At 49.6% G+C, this 23,090-nt stretch overlaps 1 protein-coding gene across 4 annotated transcripts; it reads left to right on the top strand.

The window, feature by feature from the left end:
- Nucleotides 1-7,360: 7,360 nt before the first annotated feature.
- Nucleotides 7,361-22,174, top strand: CALCOCO1 (calcium binding and coiled-coil domain 1). Of its 4 annotated transcripts, XM_057702979.1 has the most exons (15): nucleotides 7,361-7,439; nucleotides 9,662-9,844; nucleotides 10,185-10,287; nucleotides 11,013-11,203; nucleotides 12,745-12,903; nucleotides 13,310-13,458; nucleotides 15,126-15,216; nucleotides 17,020-17,175; nucleotides 17,371-17,625; nucleotides 18,073-18,198; nucleotides 18,698-18,793; nucleotides 19,160-19,268; nucleotides 19,501-19,703; nucleotides 20,069-20,175; nucleotides 21,126-22,174. In XM_057702979.1, exons 2-15 carry the CDS (start codon nucleotides 9,686-9,688, stop codon nucleotides 21,301-21,303), a joined length of 2,082 nt encoding a protein of 693 aa, XP_057558962.1. In that variant the 5' UTR covers nucleotides 7,361-7,439; nucleotides 9,662-9,685; the 3' UTR covers nucleotides 21,304-22,174. The 4 variants fall into 4 exon arrangements, with proteins under 4 accessions (XP_057558962.1, XP_057558964.1, XP_057558965.1 ...); XM_057702981.1 differs by lacking the exon at nucleotides 17,371-17,625; XM_057702982.1 differs by lacking the exons at nucleotides 10,185-10,287; nucleotides 11,013-11,203.
- The last annotated feature ends 916 nt before the right edge of the window (nucleotides 22,175-23,090 follow it).

Below are 23,090 nucleotides of genomic sequence, written 5' to 3' on the forward strand. Positions count from 1 at the left end.
TGGCATGGTTCCCCATCCCAGAGTGTGCTCTTCCCAACTGACTCCTTCACTTTGGCCCCAGGAGCAGAATTGGGGGAGGGCAGGACCTAGTAGAAGTTCCTTTTGATACCTGCGCCAGTCCGGCAGCTGAGGCCATAATGGATGGGCAAGAGGCCAGGCTGATGGCCAGCACCATGTGGCTCGTGCCCAGGGCCAGATTGGGGCCGGATGTAGTGGGCTGGGTGCCCAGGCACTCCACCCTCCAAAATGCCACACAATCTGTGAGTGGAAAGAGACAGAAAGAAGGACCCAGATAGATACAGACAAGGACACCCCCTGAGACCAGACTAAGCCAGTCTCTGTCCCCATCCTGGTCCCTCAACTGCTGCTCCCTCCCCCACAACTCTGACCCAGGCTCAAAGGGAAGTTACCCTGAACTGGCAGGAGGGAGGCCAACCAGTGCTTTCAAGTATGAAGAGCCCAAACTTACACAACAGGAATTAGGGGTTTGGGGGTGCAACCAGAAAAGAGAAGGATGATTCCTCAATTAGGAGAGGGGCTGAAACTAGGGGGGTGTCTTTATGCATTTTTGTGCTAATTGATGTGCATATGTTATGCACAGCGCAGATGGATATCTATTGTCTTTGTAATTCCAGCCTGCTCCTAATGGTATTTACACACACACACACACACACACACACACACACACACACTCTCTCTCTCTCTTTATTTTATCCATGATTGGCTCCTCTATTTCTCCGAACGCCTGAATTTCTGAACCACCCCCCATCTTCTCCTTTAAGAGCAAGTCTGGAGTAACAGAAAGATGGCCAGGAAGGCCTAGCTCCATAGTACAAGCAATGGCTTTCTGGAGACCAGTAAGTATTTTGAACCATCTGTGTCCAGAAGCAGAACAACTTCCTCCACCCAGCCTCACCCCCACACCTGCTCCTTCCACCAAGGTCCGCATCTCTAGGAGGAACAACCACCCACCAAGCCAGGAACCTGGGATCAGCCCTGACTCTTCCTTCTCTCTGAGTTAGGGATAGGACAAGGGAGTCTGTTGCATGCATCGACTTAGACAACATTTTTAGAGTCACAAGTCACAGGCATCAAAATGACTTCAAAAATCAAAATGTCCTGCCTCCCTCTCCTTCACCCCCCACACCCTGCCCATGCCATCTCCTAAATAAGTCTTGAGCCTACCCTCTTGGCTCCATTCTCTGCAGCGGATGAGAAGCAGCCCTCAGTAAGATGACTGAGCTGACTCCTTATTACTTTCCCAGGCTCCAGGGTTAACCCTCTCTGTTCTCATGGCACTGCGGAGGCCTGGGAAGTTTAGGGGACATGCCCACCCACACAATTTCCCAGGGAGAAGTATTTTGAAACGGCTAGATATGTGATAGAACTGTCAAATGCCTAAAATCAACGACTAAAATTATGACTCTAACACAGTTTTGTTTATTTTGTGATGGTGTAAACATTTTCAAACTTTTCAGTAGAATATAAAAAATAACAACTATAGGAATAACATTCTTCTGAGGGGGAAAGACCACTTCTATCGCCAATCACCGTGGGGCCCGATGCTCCACCAATATTTGAAGGTCTTTCCAGAGGTTATCTTTTCTCCCAGGACAACTCTACCAAATCTAGAATGTTGCCTCAACCCCACATTGAGGGAAAGTGGAAGCAGCACACGGCTAAACTCAATCTCCAGCCCCTTCGCAGGGAGGTGAGGCCATGGAACTGGTTATCACCAGCGGGACATAAGCAGAAGTGATGTTTTACTTCTGGACTGAGGAGGTTAATAGTGGTTATGGCTTCTCCACATGCTTGCTCTTCCCCATCTGCTGGCAGGATGACACCTGGGCAACCTGAGGCCACGTAGTTAAGATGGCAGATCCACAGCATGAACAGATTCAGAGTTACTGGGCCACAAATATCCACATCGCACTATGTGATACATAAGTCTTTATCATGTTAAGATGCTGAGATCTGGGGGTTGTCTGTTGCAGCCATTATATCTACTCTGATATACGAATCAAGGTAATGAGCCCAAAATGACAAGAAATCAGGCTTAAGGCACCATAGAATTTGGACTGTAATGGATGTAGAGGGCAGGGGGAAGCACCTGGGATTCAGAAATTCTTTTTTTTTAAGATAAGACCACTTTTTAGGTTTATTTATTATTTTATTGGCTGCACGGTGCAGCATATAGGATCATAGCTCCCCGACCAGGGGTTGAATCCGCACCCCCTACAATAGAAGCACACAGTCTTAACTGCTGGACCACCAGGGAAGCCCCAGAAATTCTTTTTTATTTTTTTAAATATATTGACTGCATTGGGTCTTTGTTGCTGTGTGCAGACTTTCTCTAGTTGCAAGTGGGGGCTACTCTTCATTGCAGTGCACAGGCTTCTCATTGTTGTGGCTTCTCTTGTTGTGGAGAACAAGTTCTAGGTACACGGGCTTCAGAAGTTGTGGCACGTGGCTCAATAGTTGCGGCTCATGGGCTCTAGAGCACAGGCTCAGTAGTTGTGGTGCAGAGCTTAGTTGCTCCACGGCATGTGGGATCTTCCCAGACCAGGGATTGAACCCACGTCCTCTGCGTTGGCAGGCCGATTCTCAATCACTGCACCACCAGGGAAGTCTCAGGGAAGTCCCAGAAATTCTTGATTTGAGTATTATACTAGTTCTGTGACTCTGGTCAAGTTATTTCATATTTCTGAGCCTTGGTTTCTTCATTGATAAAAATTACATACTATCAATAATAATACAAGCCATTTCATAGTCCTGGTTGTGAGGATCAAATCAGTCCAAGAAGGTAAAAGGCCTTTGAAACCAGAAAGCTACATTGTCATTGGCTATTATTCCAGCAGTTGACATTGACACGTAATGCTTATTTGGAATCTGTTGAATAACTATAAATGAATGAGAATAAATAGATGGGTGAGTTCTCAGAGCAACATCTTCCCCCCACTAATAATGGAAGGACAAAAGTGATCTGAACACTTTGAGATTAGAGTGGGTCTGTGAGTCCATGGAGTGAAGGAGGAGCTCCAGGACCTGGGTATTATTGAGAACCCTATACCACCCTTCCACCTAGCCTAAAGAAATGGAGCCAAAGAACTGAGAGAACGAAAGAAAATGGGTTAGGGACCTTAACAAGAAATCCAAAAGAATTGAACTTTGCCCTAAAATAATGTTAATGTTTTTCCTAGTGATATGGACTGGATGTTTGTGTTCACTCAAAATTGATATATTGAAACCCTAAATAGCAGTGTGATAGTATTTGGGGATGGGGCCTTCGGGAGGTAATTAGGGTTAGATGAGGTCATGAGGGTGGGGCTCTCAAGATGGGATTAGTGCCCTCATAAGAGGAGATTAGAGAGCTTATCTTTTCTCTCTCTCTTCCATGTAAGGACACAGTGAGAACTCAGCTGTGTATAAGCCAGGAAGAGAGTCCTCAGCAGGAACGAAATCAGCCAGCACCATGATCTTGGACTTCCCAGCCTCCAGAAACATGAGACATAAATTCCTGTTGTTTGTGCCACTCATTCTGTGGTACTTTATTATGGCAGCCTGAGCAGACTAAGCAGCAGACTAAGCAGACTAAGACACCTACTTCCCACAGAGTCCACATTTTGGATACACTAGTAACAGCCTACAATGTCTGATGCACCAGCTGCTTCTGTATGTTTGTAAAGCACCCAGCAGAGCGCCGGCACATGGCAGGCACTCAGTAAATACTAGTCATTATGATTTTCTGAGAAAGCATCTTGTTATATTGGAAAAAGTATGGGTTTCAGAACAAGATTATTCTGAAGGATCTTGGGCAAGTTACTCTTAGAGTTTCAGATTCTTCATCTGTAAAATCTGACAGCATCTTGCAGGGTGATTGTGATGATTCAGTGGGTGAAAGGGCCCTCTCACACAGTAGGCACTCAACTAGTGGTAGCTCCTCAAAACATCCCAAGAGTCCAAGGCCATCTTCCATTCAACATTTATTATGTATCAGGCACTGGGCTAGATGAAGCAATACCAAAGGTAGGGCTTTTACGAAAGATAAAAGAGACTTTAAACTTCAGGAAGATAGGACCCATCTTGCAGCAGCTCTTTCCACAGCCTCTAGAAAGCCTTCCAAAGATCATGCCAATCTTCCCCCAGCCCCCTCAGGAGTCAGTCTGTATAACAGCAACCGTCCCACATTCTCACAACCTCACTCACAAGGATTCTTTAATCCCTACGACTCTCACTTCCACCAGTCTTCACAATATTACTCCCCTTGTAGAATCCTCATTGACTAACTTCCTACCCCTAATGGGAATCAAGTCCAAATCTTTTAACCTGATGGAAAACACTAGCTACTATAAAACATAAAGCCCCAAATTTTAGAGGTTTAACAAAACAGAAATTGAATTTTTTTCGTCAAGTGAAGTCCAAAACACATGTTCCTGAATAGCCGGCAGTTCTCTGCCAAGTAGTGATTCAGGGAGCTAGGTTCCTTCCAACCTGTGGCCCCACCACTTTTAACATTTAGCCTTCAAGGCCATTGTGCTTAAGGTCCTATGCATCAAGCCAAAAAGGAAAGAACACGAAAGATCTCCCTTGGGAGGTTTCACGGGCCAGGCATGGAAGTGCATCACTTACAGGGAAACTGAAAAATGTGGTCCAGCTGTGTGTCCAAGAAAAAGAAGGAAAGAGGTTCTGATAAACACATAGGGGGCCCTGCCTCACCTGGCATTCAAGATTCTTCACACCCTGGCTTAAACTTACCTTTCACACTTGATACCATTTACTTTCAGGCTTGGTACCATTACCCAGGAATGGCTCTTAGCCAGTTTTGCTGCTATGACAACCAATCCCAAAATCTCAGTGGCTTGCAGCAACAAAAGATTTATCTCTGACTTACACATATGTAGGCCATGGGCAGCACTTCTCATTCAGGGACCCAGACAGAAGGAGCAATCCTCATGTGGAATATGCCCATTTTAGTGGCAGAGAAGAACAAGAAAGTGTAAATTCACATGCTTAAATATGACATGAGTCACATCTGTTCACATCCCATTGGTCAAAACATGAAAAACGATCAAGTCCAAAGTCAATGAAATGAGACATATACTCCTTCCACAGGAGACACTGCAAGTCACGTGGCAATGGGCAGAGAAGGAGAAAATAAATAATTTCAAACAGTAAGTCAATCTAATACAACGGCCATCTTTCATCTGGAATATACAACAGATATTACTAATTAACCCTAGCACTCTTTCCTCAGAATCCTTCTCAACACGGCATTTCAGGCAGTCATTACCAATAATCTGAGTCTGGGGAAAAAAAGTTGAGATTGATGTGCTGTTCTTATGCAACTTCCTAGGCTCCAGTAAATGTTACACATTCCCACTGCTGCAACTTTGCTTCAGCCTGGTGTATCCTTCCCAGACCCTGTCCCGTTAAACTATCCAATCTCTCCTTCAAATATCTATATTTTATACTCATTCTTTCAACAAAATTTATTCTGTTGAAATACTACTAGCATAGTACCTGACACACCTATTTGTCTAATTAATCTGTTTCACATCACCTTGCACATAAACTTTCAGTGAATGCTTATTCCCTGAATAACAGCACTGCTCCTTAGAACAAAGGGAGTTAGTATTCCACATGAGGAGTTTTTGGGGTGGTAATATGGTGTACTGACTTGTTGTGCTTGAATCCTGATTCTACCACTTTACTAGTTGGATGACCCCAGGTAAGTCCTTTAATTGTTTGTGCCTCAATCTTCATCATACCTTAAATGAGGATAATAATAAGGTCTACTATATGACTGTTGTATTAAATGGAAAAATCCTTAGCATAGTACACATCGTAAACACCCAATAAATGGACGTTGATATTAGTTTTAGCTCCAGCCGAGAGTGAGTAGGGGGAGCAGGATGCCCACGCCTTTATTCTGGGTGGAAGACAAAAACCAAGAACAATTGAGACTTAGGTCCCTGAACAGGCCTCACTCTGAACCCACCCCAGGACCTTGAGCCACCTCTGCAACCAGCAGCTTGCTCCCTAACTCATAAATCCTGACTAATGACATAGACATGTCACCTTAATGTTTGTGAAGCCCAATAACTTATTGTTAAGTGCTTGGAGATCTTCAGATGAAAGGCACCCGAGGGCAGGCACCAGCCACTCTCTTCAGTCATAAAAGCAAAATACTACCCCAAAACTTGGAAAAGGCAGAGGCTCCCCAACAATGCAGCAGAGAATTAAAGCAGGCACCCCGGAAGATCAAATCAATCCTTAGACTGTAATCCCTTAATACAGAGACAGAAAGAGAGCGATCATTTTGAATGCCTCAGACTACTTGGAGGGTCCAGAAGGGGTAGAGGGTGCACGATGCCTAAGTCTTTTACATGACTTGGGGTGTGGGACGAGTGTGAATCTTTCACTTCTCCTAAACAAAAGCACATGCATTGTTATCCTAATGAATTTAAGCCAGTTAAGAGGCCTGGGCAAACCAGCCCCATAAGTGGCTTGTTTCTGAATTGTGAGCCGTCCTGAATTATGCCTGGTTCCCTTTTCAACTTGATTCTTCTCACTTCAGCTTCCCCCGCTCTACCCCCACCACCGCGTCCGACAATGGCCCCTCCTCCTGGACCTAGAGGCCATTCCAGGGATGCCCAGGCTAAGACTGTGTGTATCGGCAGGCCCCTGGCAGTGAAAACTTCAAGTTGGAAAAAAACCGTCAGCAGTGCACAACACATAGTTTTTCCAGGGGCTGTCCCTAAGGTTGAAGCAAAGGGGAAACTGCTACCACACCGGTTAGTTTCCTAACCCCTAAACAGTAGGTAGCTGTGATGTAGTGGCGAGAGCACTTGGAGTCGTGCAATCCTACCATCTCATAGCTTTGATACTTTAGAACGGTTCCACAACCGTTCTGGGCTTTAGTTTCTTTATCTGTAAAGCCTGGATAACGAAACTGCGTAGCTTACAGGTTGTTGTTAAAAGTAAACGTGAGGGTGTACCGAACGCTTTCGGCCCGTTCTAAAGTATTACACACGGGACGTTAGAGCCGTAACCCCTCCCCACCCCACCCCACCCCACCCCCAACCACGCAAGTTACCAACCAGCAGTCGCCATTAATATAGCCTGCCTCCTCCCAAGGAATCTTGGGCCGTGAAGTCCTTTGCAGGCCTCACCCTCTTTGCTGCCGCGGAAGTGAGAACTACGTCTCCCAGAATGCAGCGGTAAGGCCGCCGCCACGGCCGCCCCCTCCTCCGTGCTCCATGCGCACAGCCTTCTGGGATATGTAGTCCCATAGCTGCGCTGGCTCACAGACGAAAAGGGGGTGGAAGAACCACAAACCCCAGAAGCCCTCGCGCCCACCCTTCTCCCTCCCCTTTCGGAGTCCGAGTGCTGTTTTTGTTGTTGGTGAAAGGTGAGGGAACAGCTGATCCGTCTGTGGGGTAAGAAACTTGGCCTAATTTGGGGGCAATCTTATGGGGGGGTTACCCTATTTCCAAGTCTGTGAAAGGAGAATCTAAGGGAACCGTAGAAGGGGGAGGCAGGCGCGTTTGGGTGTTAACACTTTCCGTACTGGAGAAACCACCCCCATGGTTTTGGGAGTTCTTGGTTTCAAAGGGGCCCTGATCAAGGGGGTGCCCCCTGACTGTTCTCGCCTCCCTCTCAGTCCTTCTTTATAAAGCTTGATGCACCTAAGGGAGTTGGGGGGACGCTGAAATCTGCTCATTCTCGGTCCGGCAATACTTGGCCCCAGAAACCTTCCCTTACCCCCATTATCCCCCACCTCCCACCCCCCCACGCCCCACCACCAATTCAAAGGCCTTTGCTACGCTGAATCCCTTGGCGGGAGAAACCGTTCAAGGTGTAGAATGTCAAAGAACTCTACAGCTCTACAGTGTGGGGGGTGGGTGTCAGGGAATAGGGACCCCCCGCCCCAGGAAAACACCCGAATCTGGCTACACATATACACCTTAGATGCCCAGCGCTCTCTTTCAGGCCTGGGGGATATTTCCAGCTCTTATGAATTTTGTTTGTGGGGAGTATTTGGGGTCCCCTGGACAATGTCTTTGAGGACAATTCACCCGTTCTTAGAAAGCCAGAAGCATTGTATTTGGAAAAAAAAAAAAGCATGGACTAGTTTTAACTAGGGATTTTTCAGAGAGATGAAAAATTCAGAGAAACCTCTTGTCAATTCAGTCTCTATTTTGGAGGGAGAAGTAGCTCCTTTTTGTAGACCTGGCCCACCTTCCCGTCTTTACTGATTTTCTGTACTCCTTTAAAGCCCCTACCCACCTGGCTTCAGCCTGGTGTGGGTTTGTGCTGTTTGGGGGTGTGCACATGACTAGTGGCCATGGTTGATTGCACGCCCATCACTGTGACTGACACAGGCCGAGGCTCAGTGGGCTGGAGATGAGAGATGACAAGGGCCATCTCACAGCCCTGGGCTGAGGAATTCTCTTGATCGTCCTTATCTTCCCTCACCCTACCCTCATATTTTCCAGTAAACTCTCCCCACCTCACTTGGAATACTTCTTCTTAATCCCATCCTATAGCATGCCTCCAACTACCAATCCAAGCAGATGGAAGGATTCAGGCACTTAGAACTGAGGCCAAGGAGAGCAGAGAGAAAACTGGGGGGTTTGGGGGGATGAAATACTAAAGATGGGTTAACAAACCATCAAACCAGTAGGTTTCTAGCTCTACTCCTGGCAAGACCTGAAGAGAAGAATGTGAGGTTCTTTTTGAATTATTTCTTCTTCTCTCAACATTATGTGTACATTTCCCCTTCACAGGGCCCCTTACTTCCAGGCTGTCCCTACTCAGGGGTGGGGCTTCCCTGGCTCCAGGCCCCCACATTCCATCTCCCCACAGCACCACGTTCCTGCTGAGTGTTTCACTCCACCCTTGAAGCAGCCGCCTCCAGAATTCTTGACTTCCTGGAGTAATGATTGAGGGACAGAACCTGTCTTTCCTTATATCTTCCCTTTCCCTTTGTCTCTTAGGGTTAGAGCTCAGGCTTTTTTTAATTCATGGCGCAAGACAGCTGAAAGACGGAGAGAGAGGGTGAGCGTTCAGGGGCTTGAAGACTGGTCTGTTCATACTCCCAGCCATATTCCAGCTCCAAAGACTCACTCATTACTTTCAGAGATAGTTGCTGTTTTCAGGTGTCATAAGTCATTCCTGGGGATGGCTGGAGTGGGCAAGGAGACCTGCTCAGAATGAGGCCCCACAGCTCAGTTGGATGTTGAATTCAAGAGCCAGAAGATGTGGGGGATGGGGTAGGGAGATGGAAGCTGAAGAGTTTGGAATGTTCAAAGCTGTTAAGAGATGGAAAGGAGGGACTGCAGGAGGCAGAGCCTAAGGTACTGAGGCTTGGTCAGTGGGGCTGTGAAAAGGGAGCAGAAATTAGAAAGGTCTTAACTCTAGGAAAAGTCTATGACTCAGAGGGTACAGTGTGAGGCAGGATGGGTGCTGACCCAGAAGGCCAGACCTATGGCCTAGAGTCTAAGACTGATACCTTTAAAGCGTCCTATAACCTTCGGGGGCTGGAAGCCAGATATGCCTTCATCTCCAGGGACAGAGGCTGTGAGTGGGTGGGAACAGAGTTAGGGGGCAAAGAGGTGGAGGGGAAGAGACTTCAGGATGTTAAATCTTTGTTTCATAGGAGGTCAGCTGTCTCAAGGCCAGAATGGAAGAATCATCATCACTAAGCCGGGCACCATCCCGGAGTGGAGTCAGCTTTCTGAACGTAGCCCGGACCTACATCCCCAACACCAAGGTGGAATGTCATTACACACTCCCCCCAGGCACCATGCCTAGTGCCAGCGATTGGATTGGCATCTTCAAGGTATCCCTGGACCCCCTTTTGGCTCAGGTTTATGGGCCATGGGTTGTTTGGAATAAGGGGAGTGATTTGGTTTCTGGATTCTCAACCTCATGATGATAAAGAAGGAGGGAGAAAGATGTCACAGATGACAAGGCCACCTGTGTAAGCAAAGCCCATCTTCCCCCCATCTTAGCCTTGCTCTCTCCTGACACACTAGCGTCCCTCCACTTTCCCTGTCTCTCATCATCCTTGCCACTGCAACACCATCCTACCTGCCCCCAGTTCAATCCCTCAGCGCTTTCCACCTTCCAGAGCTGGTAGTTGCATTACCATACCCCTCTCTCACCGTGGGCTTTGACAGGTGGAGGCTGCCTGTGTCCGGGATTACCACACATTTGTGTGGTCTTCAGTGCCTGAAAGTGCAACTGATGGTTCCCCCATCCATGCCAGTGTCCAGTTCCAAGGTACAAGGGAAGAGCGGAAACCGGGAGGAAGGAGTCAAGGGGAAGGAGGTTTGGAAGAGGGTAGTGGGCTCAGCAGATGTGGAATCATGGGATTTTTAAAAATCAGGGATTCAGACATGAACGGAACTGTAAAGGATCACTGGTCCTGTCTCCTACCAAAAAAGGAGGAACACTTCCTGTGGCACTAGAGGGTAGGAAAGAGGGAAAAGTGGCTTCATATGTTAACAAGAAGATGGTCATTAGATTCTGAAAGACCTGGGTTGGAAGCTCAGCTCTAATACGTACAAGCTGTTTGACCTTGGGCAAATTACTTACCGTCTCTGTGTCTGTTATCTTAATAGTAAAAGGGGATGCTTGGCTTACAGGGACAATATGAGCATTTAAAGTGATCCAGATAAAGCTGTTAGCGAAGTGCCTGGTACATAATGGGTACTTAAAAAAATGGTAACTAGCATTGTTGTTGTTGTTGTAATTATTATTATTAAGGAGGGTAGATTTGGGAAAGAGAGGAGAGAGAGGGCTAGAAAGGAGGGAGAAGGGTATCCCAGGGATTAGAAATAGCCTGTGGGAGGTGGAGGGGAGAGAAAACAATCTATAGAACAGGGAACAAGGGGCTGGAGCCAAAGGCAGGAGGTAATAAAACACACCAAGGGGCAGAGGGTCCTGCTGCGCACTTGAGGGTCTGGGATCATATTGGGGTCCTGGGTCTGTACTTCTTCCCACAGCCAGCTACCTGCCCAAACCTGGAGCCCAGCTCTACCAGTTCCGGTACGTGAACCGCCAGGGCCGGGTGTGTGGGCAGAGCCCCCCTTTCCAGTTCCGAGAGCCACGGCCCATGGATGAACTGGTGACCCTGGAGGAGACTGATGGCGGCTCTGACATCCTGCTGGTAGTCCCCAAGGCCACTGTGCTGCAGGTGAGAGCAGAGCAACAGAGCCGCTCCTGGGTGAGGGCGGAGGATAGCATTGCAAGGGGTCCCTTCCCACTTCACCCTCCCTGCACTGTAGCCTCAACTGCAGACCTCACTGGGAGTTACACAAAGCCTTGCCTACAAGACAGTCTCAATCTGACACAGACATGAACACATAGAGTAGGAAAGCCAGTGTCACTCAAGATTTCCTAAGAACTTTTTGAGCCTTCCTTCTCCAGGGGCTGCAGCCTTCCCTGGGCCCTAGAGGAAGATGCAAGTGGTAGAAGGAGGCCATTCAGGGAGGGAACATTCCAAGGAAAGGGAGGATGAGACCCACTTCCAGGGCAAGTGAGGAGTGAGAGATCGGTAGGGCCCCAGACCTGTGCAGCCACTACCCACGTGTGGCTTTTGAGCACTTGAAATGTTACTCATCTAAATTGAGGTATTGCATATGGTTAAAATACACACTGGATTCTGAAGACTTAGTATTTAAAAAAAGAATGTAGGGAATGGTTGGGACTTCACACTCTCACTTCCGAGGGCCCAGGATCACAAGCTGCTTGGCGCAACCAAAACAAACACACACACACACACACACACACACACACACACACACACACAGTGTAAAAGATCTCAATAATTGTTTATATTGATTACATGTTGAAATGTTAACATTTTGGATTGACTGGGTTAGATAAATGAATTCCACCTGCTTCTTACTACTTTTCTTAAGTGTCTACTAGGAAGTTTTAAATTATATATGTAGCTTATATTATTTTTCTGTTGGGTCACATAGAGAAGAATTAGGGAGTGAAGGCATGTGTTAGCGAGGAAGACTTCCTGAAGGAAGGTGAAGGACAGGACCAGGTGGGGAGGAAGTACATGCCCCAGACAAGAGGACAGGCCTGAGGAAGGCTCAGAAGGTGGGAATGAGTAGTTTGTGATTTACACAAACTCCTGCCCTGTGGAACCCTCTAAACATGTGAAATCAGCGCAAGAATAGGAGGAAGATGTTTATATCTTACGTAAGTCAGAGGTGGGTGATCTCCTACCCACGCTGTTTTTACATTTATTGTTCTCACTTAAACCTTACAACAACCCAGGCTAAGGGATCCCATTACAGATGAGGAGAGAGACTCAGAGAAGTTAAGTAACTTTTCAGAGTCACCCCGCTAGTAAAAATTGTATTGGGGATTTAAACCCACATCTGTCTTACTCCAGCACAGATGAGGTAAAATTAGGGGAGCTATCCCCTTTGTCTGGGTGGGTTGAGAAAGACGAGGGGTTCCTGCAATTGCTGGGCAAAGGAGGGGCCGGTCTCAGCGGGGGAAGATAAGAGGGGCGGGCAGTTAAGAGTGCCGGGAGCTGGTGTGTCTGATGGGTGGTGGGCAGGATTCAGCAGCACACCAAGTCTCCCCTGACTCGCCTCTTTATAGTCTGTCCTGATGTAACTTCCCAGCCCTGGCATGCATCTACAGAGCAGTGGGACAGCACCTTGGAATGGGCACTTCACAGGCAGACCTCCCTTCTCATCCCATCCCCTGTAGAACCAGCTGGATGAGAGCCAGCAAGAGAGGAATGACCTGATGCAGCTGAAGCTGCAGCTAGAGGGGCAGGTGACAGAGCTGAGGAGCCGAGTACAGGAACTCGAGAAGGCTCTGGCAGCCGCCGGGCAGGAGCACGCGGAGCTGGCGGAGCAGTACAAGGTGGGAGTTACGCTGGTGGGGGGAGGGGCCTGGCTGCTCACCTGGGGTCCAAAATCTGAACCTAGTGAAGACAGTAAAGGAAAGACGTTAGTGGGCTGTTAAGACGGTTCTGGCATCAAAGATGCAGGTTTAGGGGGTCACAAGTAGTATTAAAGTGAATATGATGAGAGACACGTCCCCAGTTTGTAGTGAGACTCAGTTCTCTGAACACAGGAGTGCTGAGTTAGGGTGGAGGAGGCCATCTTCACCGGGAAAGGGATGTTCCCTTACAGTTTCTTCTTCAAAGAAGGTGACCGGGTAGAAGGGTGGATAGTCAAACGTACAAATTCTCCTCCTAAGCCTTTACTCCACTTGTTGAGAGATGAGTCTCAGCTTCACTCTTCTTCTTGGGGAACCTTAATTCTAGGGGCTTTCCCGGTCCCACGCGGAGCTCACAGAAGAGAAGGACATCCTGAGCCGGCAGCAGGGAGACCATGTGGCCCGCATCCTGGAGCTGGAAGATGACATCCAGACCATCAGTGAGAAAGTGCTGACAAAGGAGGTAGAGCTAGACAGGTGAGGGGCCCCTCTACCCCCACTACTTCCCTTCGCTTCCTGTGACCCTCGAACTCCAGCCTCCTGTGTCAGGCAGGCAAGACCTGCTCTCTATCTCACATGGTTTCTGTTTCCCTTCTCAAACTCACTCAGGGTATTCCAGTTACTGAGGGTATCTTTTTCTGCCAAGCTCTCTTCCATCTTTCCTAACCTATTCTGTATTCCTCACCTTTGGAAATAATCATCGTTACCATTTATTGTACAGTAAAGGCGGAGCAGGAGCTAGGTGTGGAGGATTTGGAAGAAGAGAATGGATAGAACGGTCCAGGCAAGATAAGAGAAGATGGATTTCAGATTTTACCTCAGCAAAGCATAAGATTAGACTCTGTCCTCACTATTAGGAAATGTTAGAACTGGTGATCCAGAAATATTATGGGATCTCTGCCCTGAAAAAGGTATAAATCATAGAATCTTAGCATTGGGAGGAATGTAAAGTATTTAAGAGGATATGTGAGGGAAGATCAGTATCTCAGAAGGCAGCCTCTTTCAGTATCAGACAGCTGTCATTTTTGTATCTCTTGTGTTGTATTTACCCTCCTATAACGTTCACTCATTGGTCTTGGTTTAGACCTCTGGAGCCACATAGTATACATTTCTTTCTTCTGCCAGACAACTATTCTTTCTACCAAATAGCACAGATATTAACCACCTCCCATGCCTCTCCTTCAGATTTTCACCAGGGGAAACACTTCTTTCGTCAAATGACATAATTAAGTTTCTTTCATTCAGTACTGGTAGATATGATATTTTCAGAAAAATTCTTTAAAGGAAAGAGGCGTGCTATCCAAGACCCAGAGTAAAAAGTAAGTGGACCCCTAAGGCTTCTTCAGTCCAGGCTATGTTAGTCTTGCCCTAGGGAGATACTAAATGTCTAGGTTCTAAATCATGGAATAGAAAAATTGGGATCAAACCGAGCATCTGGAAAAGATCAGGGACTGTCTAGACTAGGAGTCAGCAAACTCTGGCCCCCATGCCAAAGCCAGCCTGCCACATGGGTTTGTACAGCCCACAAGGTAAGAATGGTTTTGACAATTTTTAAAGGTTTAAAACAAAAGAAGAGTAATACTTTGTGACATGAAAATCATATGAAATCAAATTCCAGTGTTCGTAAACAAAGTTTTATTGGAACAGCCATGCTCATTCATTTACATATTGTCTGTGGCTGCTTCCACACTCCAATGGCAGAGTTAAGAGGCTGCCACAGAGTCCACGTGGCCTGCAGAGCCTAAAGTGTTTACTCTCAGTCCCTTTACAGAAAACATCTGCTAACTTCTGACCTAGATCAAAAGTTTATCATCAATGATGACTGCCCCTTGTCTAGAAAAGACTGGATTCTGGTCTCTTGATTGAGTGCAAACAACTGAGAAGCCATCACCAGAACATCCCTTAAAGTGATACATACAGAGAAAGGAACAACTGTTTATTTCTATATTGTGCTCTAAAACTAGGAATCTTGGGTACGTGGCGCTTAGAACTGGATCATCTTGGTTTGGGAATTTGGGCATCCCAGAGAGAAGTCGAGGTCTGGGCTAGAGGAGTCCCAGCAGAAGGGCTCAAGACAGAAGTCTGGTCTTTGTTCCTTCTCTGGTGATCAGCGGGTCATCTGACATTGCGTCCACCACTCACAGGGTTAGAGACACGGTGAAGGCCCTGACTCGGGAACAAGAGAAGCTCCTTGGGCAGCTGAAGGAAGTGCAGGCAGACAAGGAGCAAAGCGAGGTAAGGGCTCAGAGTTGGTCTGCTTTCTCGATTGTCCAGTGTTTTAGTACAAATTTACTTTTAGAAATTCAAATGTGTAACGTTTATTTATAAAGCAATGAAAGCAATTAGATGATTTTGATGGATACCAGACTTTGAAATTGGAGGTTATGGGTGACTTTTGTTGGCCTCAGCAGCTAAGGTGTTTCTATATCGTGTCATGGTTGTACGGTATTGAGAACACCTTGAGTCTCACACACAAGCAGGTGCAAATGATAATTTTTAAGCTTCTGTCTTGTGATCTCATTTTCTCTTCACATCAGTAGAAAATACAATTGACACTTTATTCTGAAATTTGCACAAAAATGAATTAACCAGGAAGCACATGTCAGTGCTTGGTGATCTCCAGTGTGCTAACTTGTGAGTTTGTGCATTGTTTTTCAACATAAGTTTTCGTAATTTGGAAGAAGTTGAAATCAAGCATTTCAGCTTTTAAATGGCTTCATCGGAACCCTAGGCTTCTATGGGAGATGGTCTGAAAACCATTTGCTCAGCAGTGAAGAGTAGGTAGAATTTGAGTGGACAGAGATGAGAGGGAGGCCATTCTAGGAACAGAGGAAAACATGAGCAAAGGCTTAGCGTCTAGAACACTCAGGGCAGTTGAACGTGTGGGTAAAGAGTTTGAGGTAAGGCCTAGGTCAGGTTGTAGAGGTTCTTGAGTTTAGTCTTTATTCTGTGGGGAGTCATTGATGATTTTCAAGTGAGGGACATGTACTTAAATAATGTTCTTAAAGAAGATTAATCTGGGAATTCCCTGATGGTCCAGTGGTTAGGACTCCACACTTTCACTGCTGAGGGCCTGGGTTCCTGGTTAGGAAATTAAAATCCCACAAGCCACATGGTGCAGCTGGAAAAAAAAAAAAAGATTATTAATCTGATTGACTTGTAGAAAATGAACTAGTTGTGAGATTATTCAGCAGTCCAAGCAAGAAATGACCAGAGCCTGAGCTAATGTGGTCATGGTAACAGTAGAAAAGAGAAAAGGGCTGTGAACAAGATGGAGGATGGAGAAGCATCCATCCTGTGGGTCACTAGGGAGAGAACAGAACCACGTGTGGCACCAGGGTATCCAGCCCAAGTGACTTGGGCAATAGTTAGTGCCATGGACAGAAACAAGAGTGGCAAGTACTGGGGTAGAGTGGGAGGCAGAATATGTGAAGTGTGAGAGGCCTGCAGGACATCCAGATTGAGTTTTGATCTGAAAAGTGGGGAGGCAGACAGGGGGCATGGCAAGACCCCAGGCTGTGCCGCTGGAGATGGGATGTTCAGGATTGAGTCATTTTTGCGCTGAGAACCCAAGAAGGGCTGGCCAGGGCTGAATACTCGAGTTTGTGTTAAATCTGAGGAGTAGAACTTTTTTTTTTTTTTTTGGCTCCACGTTAGGTCTTTATTGCTGTGCGTAGGCTTTCTCTAGCTGTGGGGAGTGAGGGCTTCTCTTGTTGCAGAGCATGGGCTGTAGTAGTTGCAGGACGCGGGCTTCAGTAGTTGTGATGTGCAGGCTGTAGAGAGCACGAGCTGTAGTAGTTGCAGCACGCGGGCTTCAGTAGTTGTGACACACGGGCTTAGTTGCTCCGTGGCATGTGGGATCTTCCCAGACCAGGGATCAAACCCGTGTCTCCTGCATTGGCAGGTGGATTCTTAACCACTGTGCCATCAGAGAAGTCCCTGAAGAGTGGAACTTGGCTTCTCTCATCACAGAGGTCCCCCTCCCTGGCCACCCCAAATATGTAGCCCCTTTCCTTACCTACTCTCCACTGCCATCAGGCTGAGCTCCAGACGGCACAGCAGGAGAACCGTCGCTTGAATTTGGAGCTGCAGGATGCCAAGGGCCGGCAGGAGGAGCAGAGTGCTCAGGCCCAGCGACTGAAGGACAAGATGGCCCAGATGAAGGACACCCTCGGCCAGGCCCAGCAGCGGGTGGTGAGTGAAGCCCCTTGGCAACAGGGAGTAGAGAACCAGGGCTGGTTGTAGACAAGTACGGGGGAACGACATGGCTCAAAACTAAACAACCCAATCCTGAGTCTTGATGAGTTGGGGGAGAGGAAGGAGCCTAGTTCCCTTCCTGGCTCACAAATGACTCACTGGGAGCCCTGATTCCATCTCCTTTCTCCTGAGGCTGAGCTGGAGCCCCTGAAGGAGCAGCTTCGAGGGGCCCAGGAGCTTGCAGCCTCGAGCCAGCAGAAAGCTGCCCTTCTTGGGGAGGAGCTGGCCAGCGCAGCGGGAGCCAGAGACCGCACCATAGCCGAGCTGCACCGCAGCCGCCTGGAAGTGGCTGGAGTCAACGGCAGGCTGGCTGAGCTCAGTCTGCACTTGAAGGAGGAAAAAAGCCAGTGGAGCAAGGAGCGGGCAGGGCTGCTGCAGAGTGTGGAGGTAGAGGGATGGGGGGACCTGCAGGCTCCTGGCTACTACCACCCCCACCTCTGTGTGGTCAGATCCCCTGGGAGGAGAGAAACGGGTGAGAACCTTAGAGGACTTAGGGGTGGGGAGGAGCTGTGAGAGAGGTACAGTCACTGTCCCGGTGTGGTCCCTCCCTGAGCAGTGTGTCTAGATCCTGATCTCTGTAGCACCTGTCTTGATTACCATCTTGATTCAGAAGCATTTACCATCCTAGGCACTGGACCTGCTGGGATACCCGTTCCTGATCAGCAAGGCGCCTTGCTGTCAGGGACCTTCCTCCATTGGGGGGTACAGGGAATGAGGAAGGCAGGAAGGGAAATCGCTCCAAAATATTCAGTTAAATAAAGGTGAGGAGTGGTGCTGTTGCCAGTGGCATCCTGTTTTCTTTACCCTCGCGTTTTCCTTTCCGGCATCTCCCAGGCAGAGAAGGACAAGATCCTAAAGCTGAGTGCAGAGATACTTCGGCTGGAAAAGACAGTGCAGGAGGAGAAGACCCAGAACCAAGTGTTCAAGACTGAGCTGGCCCGGGAAAAGGACTCTAGCCTGGTGAGGCGCCCGGCCACCCGAGAATCCTGGGCCGCGGCCTCCTAAGGCATCAGCGCCCCTTCCCTCTGTCTTGGCTGTGGGCTCAGAAGTGCTGAGCACTCCCTTCTCTGCCGGGCAGCACCCCACTTGCACGCCGCCCAGCCTCCATTGGTTGAAGCAGGCCATGTCCCTTTCTGCCCTCGGCACACATTCTGGGCCCGGTGGGGGTGACTTAGGAGAATTCTAGAGTGCCCCTGCTATGCCCAAGCCCTCTGCACCCCAGCCCAGAGGCAGTCATCCAGGTCCCCGCTTGGGAGGCAGCGACTAGGACTCAGGTGAGTCTCCTGCGGCCAAGACGGGGGACTTGTGGAAGAAGCGTGTCGGGGCCTCCTGTGTGTCAGGGCAAGAGAGGAGCAAAGGCACCAAGAGTCGTGGTTCTAGATTGTTGTGTCCAGGTCAGAGCCCAGGTTCTCGGAGGTACATTCTAGGCTCCAGCGTCCATCTGGCCCTTTCCCCTCAGGTGCAGTTGTCAGAGAGTAAGCGGGAGCTGACGGAGCTGCGGTCAGCCCTGCGCGTTCTCCAGAAGGAAAAGGAGCAGCTCCAGGAGGAGAAGCAGGTGAGAACCCATAACCTAGCCCCCTGGAGCCCAGAGTGGAGGACTTGAGGGCTGGAAACTTTGTATCTTCTTGTCACCTCTTGGCTTAGAAACTGGCATCTGTAACTGGGCCCAGAGGCAAAAAGTGGGACCATGGCTTCTCTTATTATCCAACTTTGCAGGACAGGGGAAGGTTGCCGGGACGAAGGGGTAAAGGAGGGCACCAGAGGGTGGGGGGTGGCGTTTACCTTAAGCTGCCCCACCCTTTAGCGAAGGCATCTAATCCTGAACAGCTCAGAGTTCATCCTGGACGCAAGGGAAGGCTCTGCAGGGCTGCACGGTTCACATCTTCCCAGCCTCTCACACCTCTTTCCTCCCCACCTCCAGGAACTGCTAGAGTACATGAGAAAGCTGGAGGCCCGCCTGGAGAAGGTGGCCGATGAGAAGTGGAGTGAGGACCCTGCCACAGAGGATGAGGAGGCCGCTGCGGGGCTGAGTCTGTACACCCCCTGTCTTGGGACACCTCTTCCCGCTGTACCTCCCCGTGTTGGGAAAGCTCCACGTCACCCCTCTGGGAACTGCCTCTGCCTTCCGTGTTTTGCCTTTCTCCTTCCCAAACCCTGGCCCCTCATTAGCTTAACTGTGTCCCTCATCCAGAGAAGCCAGAGCTGATCCGACCCTCTAACAGCGCTTCCTTCTTTCTTCTCTACCCACTCCCTCGCCTGCAGGCTGCCCGGCAGCTCTGACAGACTCAGAGGATGAGTCTCCAGAAGACATGAGGCTCCCGCCCTACAGCCTGTGTGAGCGTGGAGACCCGAGCTCCTCCCCTGCCACGGGGCCACGAGAGGCTTCTCCCCTAGTTGTCATCAGCCAGCCAGCTCCCATCGCTCCCCACCTCTCAGGGGCAGCTGAGGACAGTAGCTCCGATTCTGTGAGCACAGAGGGGCGACAGAGCAGGGGCAGGGACATGGGGTAGGACCAATTCCAAGTAGCCCAGCCTCCAGAGCAGGAAACGCATACAGGGTTCTTTTCTCTCGGGGGAGAGCAGGCAGGCCCAGGCTCTCTTCAAGGCCACCCAGTGGACACCACCCCCAAACACAGTCTAACCCAATAGCTTCACTGCTACCAGCCCCTCCTCCCCACACCCTTTCTCTTCCTGTGCACCAGCCCTCATCAAAACACTTCTGCCCCACTCTTACGACAGCCCTCTGCTAACAGTCCCTTACCTATCCCAGTATGTTGCTCTCCGATCTTGGGACACTACCCCAGACTCAGCCCTATCCCTTTGGTGCCCAGGAGGCCGAAGATGAGAAGTCAGTCCTGATGGCAGCTGTGCAGAGTGGGGGTGAGGAGGCCAACCTGCTACTTCCAGAATTGGGCAATGCTTTCTATGACATGGCCAGGTGAGTGCCAAAGCGGGAGGACAGGAGGGAGGTAGAAGGATGCCCATGGAAAGGGCATCCAGGTGAACAGTCCTTGTGCCCTTCCCCCAGCCTCCCTCTTCTTGGCTCCGGCCAAGAAAAGGAGATGTAGTTGTGTTGACACAGAAGATGACCCACCATTCCAAATCACTGGTGCCTTCAGTGATCCTGCCCCCATCCTATCAATGCACGTGTACACTCAGAGGCCTGCCTTTAACTGGCTTCTGTGCTGTTCTAGCACCATCTTCCATAGAGCCCAAAGTGCCCTGCATCCCCTCTCTCCTGCCCCTACCCCTTCCCCAACCACCAGGTAGGTACCTAGGCTCTGTTGGGGGTTTAAGGGAGGTGACCAAGGCCCCTAGGGACAGAAACAGAAGACTGGGGTCCAGCATCCATCTGGTCACCCCTTAGATGCTGTCCCTCTTCCCTGACTTCCCTGGGGGACCCTTTGGGTGGGAGATTCAAGTATCAGATTGCCCCCCTGCCTTCCCTTTTCTTCCGCAGGTCAAGAGGGGAAGGTGGGGTGAAGAAAGCTTTTATCATCCAGCCCCCAGCTTTGCCTGGATGTGAGATGGGCTCAGGGCAGGGAGGGGATGATGCTGTCATCCTTCCAGGCTGGAGCAGGAAGATGAAGGACGATGTCAGACTCATTTTCAGCCTCATTAGGCAGCAGACGGAGATGGAGGGAGGAGAGCAGGAGGTTGGGGGATGGGCCCTGTACTAGCACGACCAGCAGGCACTAAAGAAAAGAGGGCGTGGGGAGCTGGGAAACTAAGGCTTCCAGTCTTGTGGGGAGAGGGACGTCCCGGGTGCCGCGTTAGGAGCAGGGTCGCCTGCGAGCCCACGTGTGTGGGTCCCTGTCCCTGAGGTCTGAAAGCCAAGAGGGCAGCGGCGCACACTGACCCTCTCCTTTCTCCTCTGTCTCTCTTCAGTGGCTTTGCGGTGGGTCCCTTGTCAGAGGCCAGCACGGGGGGCCCTACCACCCCCCCGTGGAAGGAGTGTCCAATTTGTAAGGAGCGCTTCCCGGCCGAGAGGGATAAGGATGCCCTGGAGGACCACATGGATGGACACTTCTTTTTCAGCACCCAGGACCCCTTCACCTTTGAGTGATCCCCCCCCCAACCCCCAGTACACGCACACACACACACGCACACACACTCATGCATAGACAGACACGTAGGTTCCATGCCTCTTTTCCAACACACTCAGCTCCATGATACTCTGTTGCCTGAGACGTGCTCCCATGTGGTTTCAATCCCAAGCTCTCCAGCTTCATCCTCTCCTACCTAGCTCTTCTGTCCAGACAGGGCTTCCTTCTTGGAAGCAGTGGCTGAATTTACTCCCTGAAAGCGGTTTTGGAGGAACCAGGACGGAGGAGGCCTTCTCCAGGGGGCATTGAATCACCCCCTCCTGGCTCTGGTTGCTTCTGTCACTCACACCAGCCACGGCATCACCACCACCACCACCACCACACACACTCACACACTCACACTCTGATGCCCCGAAGCCAATTCCTGGGGCGCCCCACCCTCTCCTTTGGGGTCTGTGTTTGTTTACCTAAGTTTTCTCCGGGGCCTACACTGACATCATGACCTCTTTAGGTCTCTTCCTGTTCTGAGCTTCCCTGGTTCCTCCTTCCATTCCCCTACTGCCTTCCATACCCAGCCAGGCCTTTTCCATATCATTAGATATTAAGTTTGGAGGTTTCTTTTGTATTTTTGAGGTTTTCTGTACTCTTATCTCCTGTCCCTCCTTCACACCACCCCCCAGAGTCCTCACATGGAAAGAAATAATGCATTTGTGCCTTCTGTGAGGGATGGGGGAACAAATGGTCCCAGGTGTCCCCACTTGCCAGCCCTCCCTCCCTCTCCAGGTTCTCCCTCAGCAATAAGAGCTTCCCCCTCCCCATACCCCTTCTCCTACCTGTAGTTGGACAAATATATTTATATGATATGTATAACTATTCTAATAAAATGTGTTCTTATCATGAGGTGTGGCTAGAGCAAAGAAGGTCAAGATCTCTGGCTCTTAGACCTTGGTGGAAGGAAGAGGGAGGGAGGAAGGGACACCATCCCCTCCCCCCCCCCCCCCACCGCCTTGGGGAAGAGGCTGGCGGTATTTTCCCATCTTGCCACCTGGCATGCTGGCCACCAGTGGGAAGAGAGGAGGGAGGAACCCTTGTCTCAGGTGGGGGTCTGGCTTGGGAAACACTGCAGTGCGGGAGGGAGCAAACAAGGGGAGGGAAGGGCTTAGTCCCAGGGGTAGGACGGTGAGGGACCTGGGAAACTGGGTCAAGGTGAGTGCCTTGGAAGTGGGGAGAGGTTTCCACCGCTGAGACCTCCACTCTCCAAAGCAGCCTTCACTGTACCTTGAGCCAAAGGACAGGCATTACTCCTGTCAACAGTGTACACCTTTGAGTATCCACTTCGTAAAAAATGTCCTAAACCTCCTACCTCTAGAGATTATTTGAATTCCTCCCAGCCCTGCCTCCATCTCTCCCTCTGTTGCCATCCTCACACACCCATATGTACACGCAGACTCCACAATCACAAAAACACATTCATCCACTCTAACCAGCTTCACAGGCTAGGGCATCATAAAGCATGTATTAAGGACCCACGTGCTCACCGAGGCTCTCGGCAATGCCCGGCATTAGCCGTGCCTACAGCCCCCTGGTCTCCATCCCAATAGCTCCCTTATTAGTCTCCCCGTGCCGATTCCCTTCAGGGCCTGTGGGTGGGCCACCATTCCCTCTTTCCATCCACCTGAAACCCTCCTGCCCACCCCTCTTCCAGCCCCACCTGGATGACATCTTACATCCTTCCTTCTTGCCTCACGTTGCTGTCTCCTAGCAACCCCATCTCGTTCCCTGAATCCCTTCCAAGGAAATTAGAGAT

Source organism: Hippopotamus amphibius, chromosome 12, assembly GCF_030028045.1.
Source record: "Hippopotamus amphibius kiboko isolate mHipAmp2 chromosome 12, mHipAmp2.hap2, whole genome shotgun sequence".
NCBI lineage: Eukaryota > Metazoa > Chordata > Mammalia > Artiodactyla > Hippopotamidae > Hippopotamus > Hippopotamus amphibius.